Source organism: Lagopus leucura, unplaced genomic scaffold (assembly GCF_019238085.1).
Source record: "Lagopus leucura isolate 7727_CA_CO unplaced genomic scaffold, USGS_WTPT01 Super-Scaffold_1, whole genome shotgun sequence".
NCBI lineage: Eukaryota > Metazoa > Chordata > Aves > Galliformes > Phasianidae > Lagopus > Lagopus leucura.
Window position 1 is genome coordinate 9,158,350 of NW_024962250.1, and position 13,150 is coordinate 9,171,499.

At 39.7% G+C, this 13,150-nt stretch overlaps 1 protein-coding gene across 2 annotated transcripts; it reads right to left on the reverse strand.

The window, feature by feature from the left end:
* Nucleotides 1-704: 704 nt before the first annotated feature.
* Nucleotides 705-11,871, reverse strand: PTGR2 (prostaglandin reductase 2). Of its 2 annotated transcripts, none has more exons than XM_042867244.1 (10): nt 11,800-11,871; nt 8,078-8,146; nt 7,040-7,158; nt 6,258-6,449; nt 5,321-5,491; nt 4,507-4,716; nt 3,647-3,768; nt 2,696-2,783; nt 1,958-1,997; nt 705-945 (listed from the first exon to the last, which is right to left on the reverse strand). In XM_042867244.1, exons 2-10 carry the CDS (start codon nt 8,112-8,114, stop codon nt 881-883), a joined length of 1,044 nt encoding a protein of 347 aa, XP_042723178.1. In that variant the 5' UTR covers nt 8,115-8,146; nt 11,800-11,871; the 3' UTR covers nt 705-880. The 2 variants fall into 2 exon arrangements, with proteins under 2 accessions (XP_042723178.1, XP_042723188.1); XM_042867254.1 differs by having other exon boundaries at nt 8,078-8,189; nt 11,800-11,860.
* Between the last annotated feature and the right edge of the window lie 1,279 nt (nt 11,872-13,150).

Genomic DNA, 13,150 nt, shown 5'->3' on the forward strand with positions numbered 1-13,150 from the left:
AATTAATGTGCCAGTGTTTCTAAATGTACATAATGGTGGAATTCTAATGGCTTTATTTTGAAGATGTTTAAATTGCATCCGTATCGCTTGGCTTGAGGTTATGTTAGTTGGACTTGGAAACAGTGGCTGACTTCTCAAGCTTCCAAAATGGTAAAAGCATTGTTAAGCAAAACAAGCCAGCCCTTACAGCCGGACCTTCCTCTGATGGAAGTCTCAGGCAGCATGCAGATGGAATTCTAAATGAACTAGGTTTAAGGTACTCTGAAAATAGATTATATAATGATACAGTACAGAAAAATGGGAAATGCAATCAGTGGAAACTTGTTCCAGATGGCAAAATAGAAGTATCTTTGATATCACAGAACTTGAGTTGTAGAAATGGAATTTTTGATTGCTCTTATCTGGGGAAAAAAAAAGTTATAACACATAATTTTAATTCTAAGATGATAGCCAGATTGATTGGACTGTCAAGCTAAGCTTATACTAGTAAATGAAAAATTATCAAGTTCTTGGGCAATGAGACAAATTAGCATAGGAACAACACATATGTATGCACATCTAAAACCAGGTGGCTGTATACAAATTACTTATTGGAAATAGTTCCTGAGGTGGTCTAACTTCCAATACCCATGAATTATTTGTACTTGTGCTAATTGACTGCTGTCAAATCATGTCAAATATATTACCATATTTAGTATAAACTATTGCATTCCTGTTTCCAATTCTGTTCAGTTTATTAGCATGGTTTTTGCCTTAGCATCCTAAAATATCTGCTTTTAGTACATAAAGAACAATTGTATATTTAAGGTGGTAGTTACTGTAAGTAAAACTTGTTTATTACTATGGATAGAATCGTTTACTTTTCCCCAAGCAATGACTTTTACTTAGAAACTAGGACGATCTGTTTTCCAATATTGCCTCCATTCATCATGGACTGGAAAGCAGCTTCAAGAGAAATAATGACAAAAGTTAGTTCCAAATCAAATGTGTCAAGTAACTTCTTTTAAAGAAAATGATAGAAGCAAACATGAGTAACCGTAAGTGCTATCAGTTTCACAAACCTTTGTGAAGTGAACAGACTTCAAAGTACTGTGCTTGCAGGCAACATAGTGCAAGAAATGTGACAAACTGATTCCAAAAGAATGAGTAAATAAGGTGTGAAATATGCCTGCAAAACTTGATCTGATTCCCTCAAAATACACATTTTTACCAGTAAGTATCAACAAGAAATGAAAATGTAGAAATAAATGTATATCTATATGCTTGGGCCAATGCCTATTTCTACTGATTTTCAGTCTTACAGAAATAAATGGACTACATCCTATCCTTTCCTGTTACTCAGTAGGGATGCGTTCTTACAGTGCATCTTGAGTCACCTGGCCTTTTAGCTTTGTCTCGTTGGAGTCACAAAACCCCCATGGTTTTTATATTCATTATAGATTTTTGGATGAGGCTACAGGCTATCTTGTTTCTCCAGAAATATTAACTTAGATTGTTTTGTCATGCTAGTATGTTTTCCCTTTCCTTGTACATAGCTTTCAATTCATTTTTTGTTAGCAGATCCAGCAACAAGTACTGTTAGAGATGGACTTTTTGTTTTGAAGCGTAAGTTCAAAGTTTCCAAAAGACCCTTTTGTATGCAAGTTCCAAGAAATGGGCAGCACCTTAAATCAGTAAGACCAGGATGATTGTGAACTGCTAAGGTAACAGTTTAAACACTTTAACCCAACTCCCACCTCCCCACATTGTAATTCTGGGGAGAGAAAAACCTGCAAACTTTATATCCAATAAATGTTTAAACATATGTGAGTTTCTTACAGGACACTTTAATATCTTGTGATTTTTATTATCTAAAACATGATTTTTAGCGTTATAATAAAGAACAAGAATCTGAATTGGCAAATGGCTTCTACTATTGTTGCATTCAATGTTTTTAGAAAATGTTACAAAAGCTTACCACCAATATTCGCTAAGCCTTCTACCACTGTCTCTCTGACCTGTCAATACAAAAATGTCCTCTTAGTTTTTGCCAGGCAAGATTAACATCTCTTAGGAACTGCCACACAAATGGTAAGGATTCTCTGCTCTGTTTCAGCTACTTATGTTCCAACATCAAGATAGAAGCCAACACTTTGATAAACCTATAGCTAATTCAGTTCTTCAATCAGAACTGGAAGATGCATGCACATGCCAAAATCCTGTATTTTGGGATTCTTCCAGGTAACCACACTGATCATCTGAAGAATCAAAAACTAATTTAGAAAGACTTTACAGGGAAAAAGATAGCAAGAATCTTACCAATCCCAAAATAACAATTAGTGATTATAAAGCTCGAAATGAAATCTCTGACAAGATCCCAAAAGCATTCAGAACATGAACTAAGCAGGTATTAAAAAGTAAAAATTTTTGAAGGCCTGATCCCTTAAGTCAAAAAGCATTTCTATCCTATGCTGAAAGGCAGAGTACAGATATCAGCATCATGTCTGTCATACTGCAGCCACACCATTCATGGTAAGTATTCACTATAGGTACTACCTGACAAGCTTTCAAGTGTACTTAAGCATTCTTAAGAAAATCTCTTTGATCCTGGAGCACGGTAATACAGTCAGAGACAAAGAAATAGACTTCCTGTACTCATAGCACTAATCTGAGGAGATAATATTGAAGGCCACAGGTTAAATGTAAAAATTCCTACCTTCAGTTTACCTTCTTGGATCCACTGACAGAGTTGTGATACGCTAGCTTCTTGTTTGTCCATGTAGTTCAACACCAAGAATCTTTCTCTGTCAAGGAAAAGAGTGAGCCTTGAGCTAGGAAAGGCTGATAAGCATGTTCTGAAATCTGCAAATTTTTAAAGAAACACAACAATGTTATTGAAACTGAAGGAATGTCCGTACTGATTACAAGGATGCTTGCAGAGCTTTGCAAGTTTGTTAAGAAAGGAGCAGGACCTTGAGAATAACACTTATCTTGGACAAAAAAATTTGTTTCAAGCAGCAGAGAGAAGCATGACAAAAATCAAGAACTACTGCCACAAGAACAAGCAAATGTCCATAAACTGCAGACTGATTTTTTTTTTTTCCTGTAAAGGAGTGAACAATGGACCTGGAATAGATGGAAAGTATAAATTAACTTTTTAGCTGCCCAAAATTTTGCATGTGGTGCTGTTACAGCTGCCTAAAGCAATCAAGTTCTCATTAGCTCCCATTATCTAATGAAAACCCAAATACTAAAACTGAAATTTAAAAACAACCACAGCTTCAGCTGCATTCTTTCATTAAAAAGAATTTGATTCTCTCCTGAACCACTACACCTGGAGAGATAGCGTGTTGCAAAACAGCCGAGAACAGAACCATGACAACACGTTCCCTTATTTTGAAGAATCTCTCAGAGACTCCAAGACTAAATTAAGCAATCACAAATCTATGTTAACAGGTAACATTATCCTTTCCCATTTTTATGCCGTTACAGACAAATGTAAGAGAAAGAATTTAATGATGCTGTGGTTTTAATTTTTTCTGGTGTTGCAACATTCTGCTGCAATTACACACGCCTGGTGTGGATCTACAGACTATCTTCTGAACATCAGACTCACAAAAATCTTGTGACCTCGAACCTGGTCACAGGTTCCAAAGGAGAAATGTACCTTGTGATGTTTCTTTCTTTCTGTATTTTTTCTGTGTCAGGAGGCAATGGAGGAGGATAAGGCACATCTTTGTTATACTGAGAAATCTGTCCACACAGGATGATATGGCTGTTCTGATTCATCTATTTGGGACAGCACAAAGTGAGACAAATTACATTCCTTGGTCTCGTAAACCACGTTTTCTAGACATGCACTAGAATATATCACAAAATTTTCACACAAGTGTCTTTATTTAGAGTCACCTCTCCTAGAAAAGAGCAGAATTTCAGCCCGTCAACCTGTGACGACCACATAGACAAATGCAGACAAAGAGTGGAAAAACATGCTATGCAGTATATGTAGTATTAAATATGAGGAGCATAATAGGTTTTTTTTTACTGTGTGCCTTTTTTGTGAGGAATGGGAGTAATAGGATACAGCTGTTGGATACAGGCTGTGATTTAGAGATCCCAAAGACAGCATTGCCAGCAAGGTCTCTCTGCTATGGGACACAGACTGGTTTCATGTTAACACGAAAGAGGGATGGTCAAGAGCATTTATGGAGATCCAGCAGAGCTGCCAGTAAACCAGTACTAAAACACAAGATTACTGCACTGACAGAGAATGTTTTAAGAACATTACTGTCTCCTGGCCAATAATGCAAGAGATCAGAAGTAGAAACTATGTTTTCACTAGCGTACTGTAAGGCTAGCCCAAGTAACAGGCACTGATGTCAAATGTTTGATTCCTGATTGGGATCAGCACCAAAATTAGATCAACAAAGTGGAAAGCCTATTTTACTGTATTACAGGCTTAATTCAAAGCTGGGTACGCAGACTTTGGAGAATGATGAGAATAAACCTGATAGTTGGCATAATCACCTGGTTTATAACTGTATCACTGATCTCTCCACCAACATTGTCAAAGTAAACATCCACACCACCTGGGCAGAGTTCACGGAGCTGCTGTGCCACATTCCCTTTCTTGTAATTGATAGCAGCATCAAACCCCATTTCTGAGACCAAAATGGAGCACTTTTCATCTGTGCCAGCAATACCCACAACTCTAGAGCACCCGTCCAGACGGCCAATCTATTGTTAAAACAGAACAAAACAATAAAGAGAAGTTGATCGTTTTCCCCATGCATAAACATTAGGCATGTCTTATCCCACTAAACCCAAGACAGCAAATTTGAGTGTACATTCCCATCCCACGTGACATAACTGCAGCCAAAGAGCCTTTTGTTGTTCCTTCCTCACATGTAGAGAAGGGGCAGTTCCCAACAGAATTACACTGCCTTTCCAAATCACTGACTGTGGAATTACAACACTCAGCAGTACTGGAGAGCCAATGTGAGGAAAGGTTTACTGCATTTGATAATATAGGAAAAATGGAAGTTGCCAGTCAACTCAAAGACTGTACTCAAATGGCAGACTACTCAAAGAAACACACTAGGCATATGTTTTTAGAGTATCCTCTTCATCAGCCTCAGACCCTTTTCTGCTATCCCAGTTTCAGGAAACTTGAGTTTCATACCTAAAATCTCTCCGTGAGTGTGAGCCAAATCTGTGAACCTTCCCATGAAGTTATACTTGTTTATATTTATAATGGTTTTTATCTGTATGTTCAGTAATCATCATGTTTCAGAACACAAATTTAGTAACTCTATACCCTTTGTGTCTTCAGCCAACCTACCTGGCCAGCCAAAGAACCGCAGGCGCCAGCTGCTCCACTCACCACCATGGTCTGATTGGCACCCACAGTCACATGGCCTTTCTCTCTTATACCTAGCAAGGCTGTCAGTCCTGTCAATCCAGCCGCACCAAGAAAGTAGGAAAGGTGTCCATTCACAAGTTGTGGAACAACCTACAACAAAATCACATGATGTTCATTTCTTCTAAGGTGAGGTTTTGCTGTTTGTTATTTGACTGATGATACAAGACTAATTCAGGATATTTACAAGGCGAGGTACAACAGACAGCGCCAGCTAGCTATAAACTGGTTCTACCTTAACAACAAGTTTACATAAAATGAAACTAAGATTATAGGTCCACAGTTTCAGAAAAAGGTTGTGAGTAAAATCACTCACAAGAGCTTGAATGATGGAAATATCAAGAAGTGTCCAGCAGATCAGAAGTCTCAGGCAATGGCAAACTATCCCTACGTTAGCATAAAGGACAAAACAGCAGTGTTATCAAACATTAGGATTGCAGATCAGTGGCACTTCTCCTATGGAATAAGTACAAGCTTTCACTAACAGGTTGGTGAATAAATTGATTTAAATGTGCTTAAAACCTTTCATGACTACACTTCCATGGATCAGGAGTAGATCTACCTAGAATTAACTAACAGAATTAATTAACAGAAGCAACCTTGGGGAAGTTTATTAAAAAGACAGCAAGTGAAATAATACTGGCATGCCTGACAGCCAACAAAAGCATTCATCTTTTTCTTTGTTAAAAGCAGAAAAAATGTTACAGATTTTGTCAACTGTGAGTTCATCTGCCTTTTGAAATGGGTTTCTTTATGAATATCAACTTGATTTTGACTAACAAATAGTATCATTAATTACTCTTTAAAAAAAAAAATAGATTTATGAAAATAAAATGGTGACAATCCGGGTTTTGTATACCTTTTGTAGCAAGCTTCCATCCAGAATGGCCACTGTCTGCCAGGGCCAATTGAAGGAAGTGACAATGTCTCCTTTAGCGAAGTTATTATGCTTGCTCTCCTCCACCACCCCAATGCCCCCACCATCAGCAACTTCAGAGAGCTGCCAAGGCAGGAGGTAATCTGAACCCGTATCTTCATTCATTCGGCAGCGCTGAAAGACAAGACTTTAATGAGAAGCTCTGGTGGAACACATCATTTGGTTATAAGAAGTTCAAATGAAGCTGAGGATGGGATATGTTTCAAACGTCAGACACAATGAGCTACTCAAAAATCTCTCCATAAGCCCCAAATATTCATAATCTTCTCTTAGATCTTTCTTTCCCTGCTTATTCATGCGGTACAAAAAGACAGATCATTTTAATCTCCTTCACCAGTGCTACCAAAGCCAACACGTTCTACAAACATTGCCTCAAAGTCAGCCTCATACCCAAAGGCAGCTGGCTTGGACCTGACAAGATTTCCTCATATTCCTTGACTGCACGAATCACAGAAGTGTAGGATTGCAAAAAACAGCCAGAAGTCATTTAGTCCATCTCCATGCACTGGAGAACAGTAAAATATGTTTGGATCATCCCTCACAAAGAAATGTTTAATGAAACAACTTGGCATTTAAATATTTTCTTTGTATCTCCCCACTAGAGATTTTACGATTGTTAACTTCTGTGTTAAACATCATGAGAGGTGCAGAGTTTAAGGTAATTTTTAAAGAAGTTCTGGCTTAGTTGTAAGCTCACCACCTACCATGTATGGATCCACAGAGAGATACAGGGTTCTAACACGTACTTGTCCCTCCTGCACTGTGTCTGGTATTGTACTTTGCTCCAGTCTGAAGTTTTCAGGCACTGGCACCCCATTCTTACCTAGAATTATTTTGAAATGAAACAAATAGGTGAATCAATGCGGAGCTTCCTTTAATCAACAGGGAAGGCATTTTTAATTATGGTAGTCCCTTTTAGAATATGTTAGCTTGTCTCTGTTCATAGCCATAAAACTATCAGCTAACTCAGCAGACTGAGATTTAAACAGGCGTACTCCCACCACCCAAACTGAAGACACAGCCATAACAGACATTCCAAAGTGCTCAGCTAACCCCTCCTGACTATTGAGGACTAATTTCTACAAGAATTATCTCCAAAGGCTAATGAAATATTAAATAACTTGCTTCAAATCATCCTGGGTATGCAGAACAAGAGTTGTACACTAACCACTATTCGAATTATCTTTGCCTGGTCTACTCTGATTTGCAAGCAACCTTTTGATCTACATTTTATGCAAATCTAGACAAACAATGTAGACCTTCATGTTAATGGATCTGATGGCATTATGCTTCACTGGCCAGTACAAGGTACTTGTACTTACTGATAGTTTCCACGCTGCTTGTTGCAGCAAACTTTATAAAAATATTCTAATAATCTTACAAAAAGAAGAAATTTCAGAACTAAAAAGCAACGCTTGATAATCTTTCTTCATGCTGAGTCTCTACAGAATCACAGAATCACAGAATTGTAGGGGTTGGAAGGGACCTCCAGAGATCATCGAGTCCAACCCCCCACTACTCCTAGGGTTTTCTCATAATTATGCATTATTTTTCTCAACCATGAGATTAGAAGTCTGCATGTAGAGATTAAATAAATACGCTTCATAATAAACTTTGTTTATTATTGCATACAGTATTAAGATATGCAAATCTGAAGTTGTTTCTGCTTCTACTCTCAGCACTTCAGACTATTAGGCAACCACGACAAACACACTGCTCCCTTATTGCAATAAAATACATACCAGGGCATGAATTCAGCACTACTCTTTGTATAATCATCCCTGCTTTTGCAGCGATTTCACACTGGACTCCTACAAAGGAAAACACTGCTTGAAGGGCTGAAGCATAAAATCCCTTGAGAAAGAAAATGGGGTAAAGTACTCAGCAATTTGGAAATGGGGGTACAGGAGTTACATAACACATTTAACACACGTTTTGACACCACTTACAAATCCCATGGGAAACCTAACATCCACTCTGTCCCCTACACAGCAGTAAGGGAGAGCTGCACCATCTGCTGAGCCAGGAGCATCCCACCAGGCACAGCTCCACTCTCCTACTGCTCTGCTGGCAATTTGTAGTGCCAGATGAGCAACCTAATGAGCAACCACAGAGCTGCGGAAGAGAGGAAGAACTAACAAATGGATGTAAATACAAACAGCTCATCCAAAACAAACTAAACTTAGAGGTGTGGTGCAAGTGAAACCCTGCGGACACATTTCCACACTGCCAGAATATAACCTCTCCTTTCTGACTTCTGCCAAAGCCTGTGCTTTTCAGATAATGCTGCCAAAGCGCAGTGCTCTGCTTTTGCTCTGTTGCAGTTGGATCCATCTGCAATGGCCTGATATCCTGGCAAAGCAATTGCCAAGAGAAGGCCACACAGTGGCTTCATTACAAATTTGAAAAGAGTGAAACATGAGCCTCACTACTTTTGATATTCATGCCCAATAGTCATATAAAACAATCTCAAATGAAGAATAAACAGACTTGTGAACTTTATACTCATGCAGTTAAAACAATGTCTGTTTTCACTCAGGTAAAATCCTAGAAGAAGGATGGCCTAAGGTAAACTTTGGCAAATCATGGGTTCAGCATCACTACTCAACTACATATTTCCTGTGTGATCTTAGGCACATTGTTTTCTAGCCATTTCATAAAATATTTTCAGAACAAAAATCCATATTCTTCTCTAAACTTTGAAGTGAGCAAGTCTGTTCTTACAATGGACTCACAGACTTTATAAACATGAAATTACATATTTTTACTTCGTATTTCGTGTCATTCCTGAGCCAACTCAAGCATAAATGATCTAATTTTGCGTTCTTGAGTTCTTGAGTATCTGAATCCTCTTACACTACCTTGGCTGATAGTATTTGCATAACAAAATTGCATTCAAGAGGTCCACATAGCAATTGTCTTAGCATCTGAGAATCTGTGTTAATTCCATGAGCATTTTACAAATGGCCAGATGTAGAGAATACAATTTAAAACGTTCCAGTAAACGATTTGCACACATACAGAACTTGGCTTAAGTTTATAGCCATTAATGACACTGCTCTGTGCAGAAACAATGAGTTAAGAATGTAGTGAATATAAACTGACATCAGCGTGACAGTTCACATGAAATCTGGACAAATAATTCCTCTAAGTACTATTCACATTCAGTTCAAACCTATCCATGGTATTAAGTGTTTGATCCACTGTTTATAAACTGCACAGAGTAGGCAGAATCACTGTACAGCTCACGCTTTACGGAAATGTCCGTGCTCAAAACCGATTCTATTTTTGTTATCCCAAAACCAAATACCCTTATTATGCAAGCACAATCTGAACAAGAGGTCATAAAAAGCATTTTTATTGTGCCCAACACATATTTGAAATATCTGCTTTCTACTATGGTACAGAGGGAAAAAATGCAGTTCTTGAAGAAGTGCTGAATAAAGATATTAACATATTAAAACAAAGGAAAGGCAGTACGGAATGGCACAGGAAAACACAAGTGGAAAAATATACAATGTAAGTTTGGATTGCTTCTCTGAACAACAGAAGTTCTGAGGGAACAACAATGCTACTGGTTTCCCAGGCCATTTTAAATTTTGAAAGGACCAAAAGGAAGCAGCATGCACTACCATTCTGGCTTTTCCAAATAAAAGTAATCTGAGTTTTTATTCTTTAAAACAAATGGAGTAAAAATTGTGAGTTTTGACATCATCATTCTAGGCCAAGATTGTCTGACCCACATCTTGAGCAAACAGCATTAGGCTGCACAATAGCAGCACCTCCAGGGCATTCTCAAATACATTCTAGCCCAGTTTTAATCTTATTTCCTTCTCCTCTTTCTTCTCCCATTTTTGCAAACTGACACATGACTACTCCTTTTACAAAGTGTAAATTCATCAGCACTAAAACGCTCCAGTTTGTTTGTCTTGGGCTTGGTGCAGGGATCTACTTGTTTCTGACATTGTTTATAAGACAGTTTTCAGTTGTATGAACTTCTGACAAAATAATTTGTCTGCTTCCAAGTTGTTAAAGCCCACATCAGGCGTGGTCTGTTTAAAGAAAAAAAAAAAAGGAAGAGTGGGGAAAACAAAAAAAAAGGAAGAGTGGGCAGTTTATTCCTCCTGTATCAGGCCTAGGCAGCCAATATAAGCAGAAGACAAAACTTGAAGTCTTCTAAAACTGTATCAAAATGTCTTAAGATCTGTGTTTACTAAGAGCGAGCTTTCAAGGAAGAATGATTTTGAATGAGGAACATGCGGGAAGGAAGGACTGGTATTATGAATCAGTGAGAGGAAAGAAACGTGCAAGGAATAGCAACATAAGGGCCAGCAAAACTCAGAAATATAATGGAGAGAAATGGAAGAACTGGGAACAACAAATGAGGAGGCGAGACCAAGAAAGCAGAGATGAGGAAAGATGGGCAAGGAGCTTAGGACTATGGGGGGAAAAACGTAACTAACTGAAAAGAACAAAAAAGTGAATGCAATGTATTAGGCGTCAAAGCTCACCACTCCCCTGAGATGCAGTACATTAGAACACATTAATTACATTGCAAAGTTCAAGTTTTCAAAAAGTAGAAGCCACAATCAGTACAGACTATGATGAAGAAAAAATGCATACCATTAAAAAAAAATACTTTTCTGAGCTGAACTAATAATTTCAGCATTCCCAACATCTCATGCTTCATTTAATTCTCAAGGTGAATTCCCACAGTTCCTCCTACAGTCCAACTGGACTGACACACAGATCAGAAATTCCAGCAGGTACACAGACTCATATCTACGTACAGTTGGACTGTATAAACTTAGATTTTCTCAGATTTAGGCATATTTATATGCACCATTAGGTGCATATTGGAAACTCCCAAGTACCACCTCTTGGGCAGGTTTGGGCCTGTTATTTATTTATTTTTTTTTAATAGCTGCCTTGTATTAGAGTTGATGAGAATTGTTTAGAATTACCAACTCCTAAGGCTTATTTTCCCTTAGGAAAATTTCAAGTCACAGATGAAGTCGAAGGGTGCAGATGGCTCCCAGAAAGGCCAGAGCGTCACTCTGGGAGAAACACCTGGCACTGCTGTGAGTGCTCTGTCATGCGGCACACGGACACCCACACACGGGCAGTCCCGCAGCGCACCGACTGACACCTGCCAGGCCGTGAATAGACTGCGAGAAATCACTGCTGCCCAAGGCGGGAGTGACCCTGGAGACCGTCTGTGGATGGTCAACACCACAGTTTCTGAGGCTGCGGGCAGAACAGCATAGGAGAGAGAAACGAAGGAGGCTCAGAAGAAACAGCGGCCCCGAGGTCGGGCCGGTCACTGCCCCAGCTGACGCAGAGGCCCAGACGGTGCCTCAGCACCGCGCCGCCTATTCACTCCCAGCCCGGCGCGAGGGAGCGATGGTTAGTGACAACTCGCACCTATCGCGCGCGCGCGCCAGCAGCCACGCACCCCGCTCACCTCAAACCCCTCCTGCAAAACCCCAGCCAGAACCCCGCAGCGCCAACGGATGACCGAGCGCCCCGCCCCCTGCGCGTGCGCACAAAGCCTGCGCGCCGCGTGCCTCCGCTTAAAGTGGCCGAGTCCCGGGCGCGAGCGTTGTGAGAGAGGCGGGAACGACTGAGGTGGGAGGGTCGCCTCCTGTTAACAGCGAGCGCTTTGTCCTACGTTCCTTCACCTCAGGGAGACTGTGCTGTGCGGGCACTTGTTGCTTGTGAAGGGCGGTTTGTTTTTCACTTTTAAGGGTAATGCTGAGTGATAGGTGCTTCTTCTGTTTCAGTGGATGAGATTTTGTTCGCTGATGTAAAATGGGGCTGTATTACATATAGCTTTATGGCCACTCCTAAAATTCCACCAAAGTTAATGTGGTGTGCATTGTAATTCCATGTGTGTACATATATATATATAAAGATGCAGAGGCGTCTTTATTTGAAGAAGTGGTAGTAAGAGGATGAGCCACGAAAAGGCAGGGCTCTCCCTGCACTCGCTGAGTCCCCAGGCTGCCCACACACACACAGCTTTGGGGTTGACTGGGAAAGGCCAACCGGTCTGTGAAGTGGGCATCGTGTCCCTGGGAGCTGCTGTGCTGTGTAAACCGACCACTTCAATGACTGAAAAGCTCTTCCAGGTTAATTGTCCCAGTGACTCTGCCCTGCAACTTGCATAAATGCAAGTTCTATCTGCTATAGCTTTAGCCATGGCATTTTAGTATATCCAGGAATCGTCTGCATTTGTGCCAACATAACATCGCAGGACTTGAAGTAACGTATTTGATACTGGTCTAGAAAAGAGGAGTAACAAGAAGGCTTACACCTCCATATTCTTTTCTCAACTACATCAGTTGGATGGATGAGAGATAACACCTTCACCAGGACTAACTCTCCAAGTAAGTTTTCAAGTCTGAAGTTGCTTCTGTAGTTTTGAGTGGATGTATCCTATGCAGAGACGGCCTTTTCTGATGATGAATGCTCACTTGCCTCATACATGCAAGAAAATAACATTAGCTTCTGAAATAATTACTTCTGTAATGTTGTGTGTCATTAAAGGAACAAACAGGAGAAGATTACACGTTATGTGTTAATGTAGTGTATCTTGATGACTATTGATAGTTGGAAGAATACTGATGAAAATTTTGCTCCATATGGTCATATGTGCATAATTTTGTTTCTATATACTATACAGTGGCAATACTGCTTTAATGATTGCTGTGTTTATATAAAGTGTTTAAGTGAGCAGTGAAAATCTCTGGATGAGCCCACTTTGTCTCGTCTAGCTGTGGTGGCTTTATATTCTTGCTGAACAAAGTTATTGT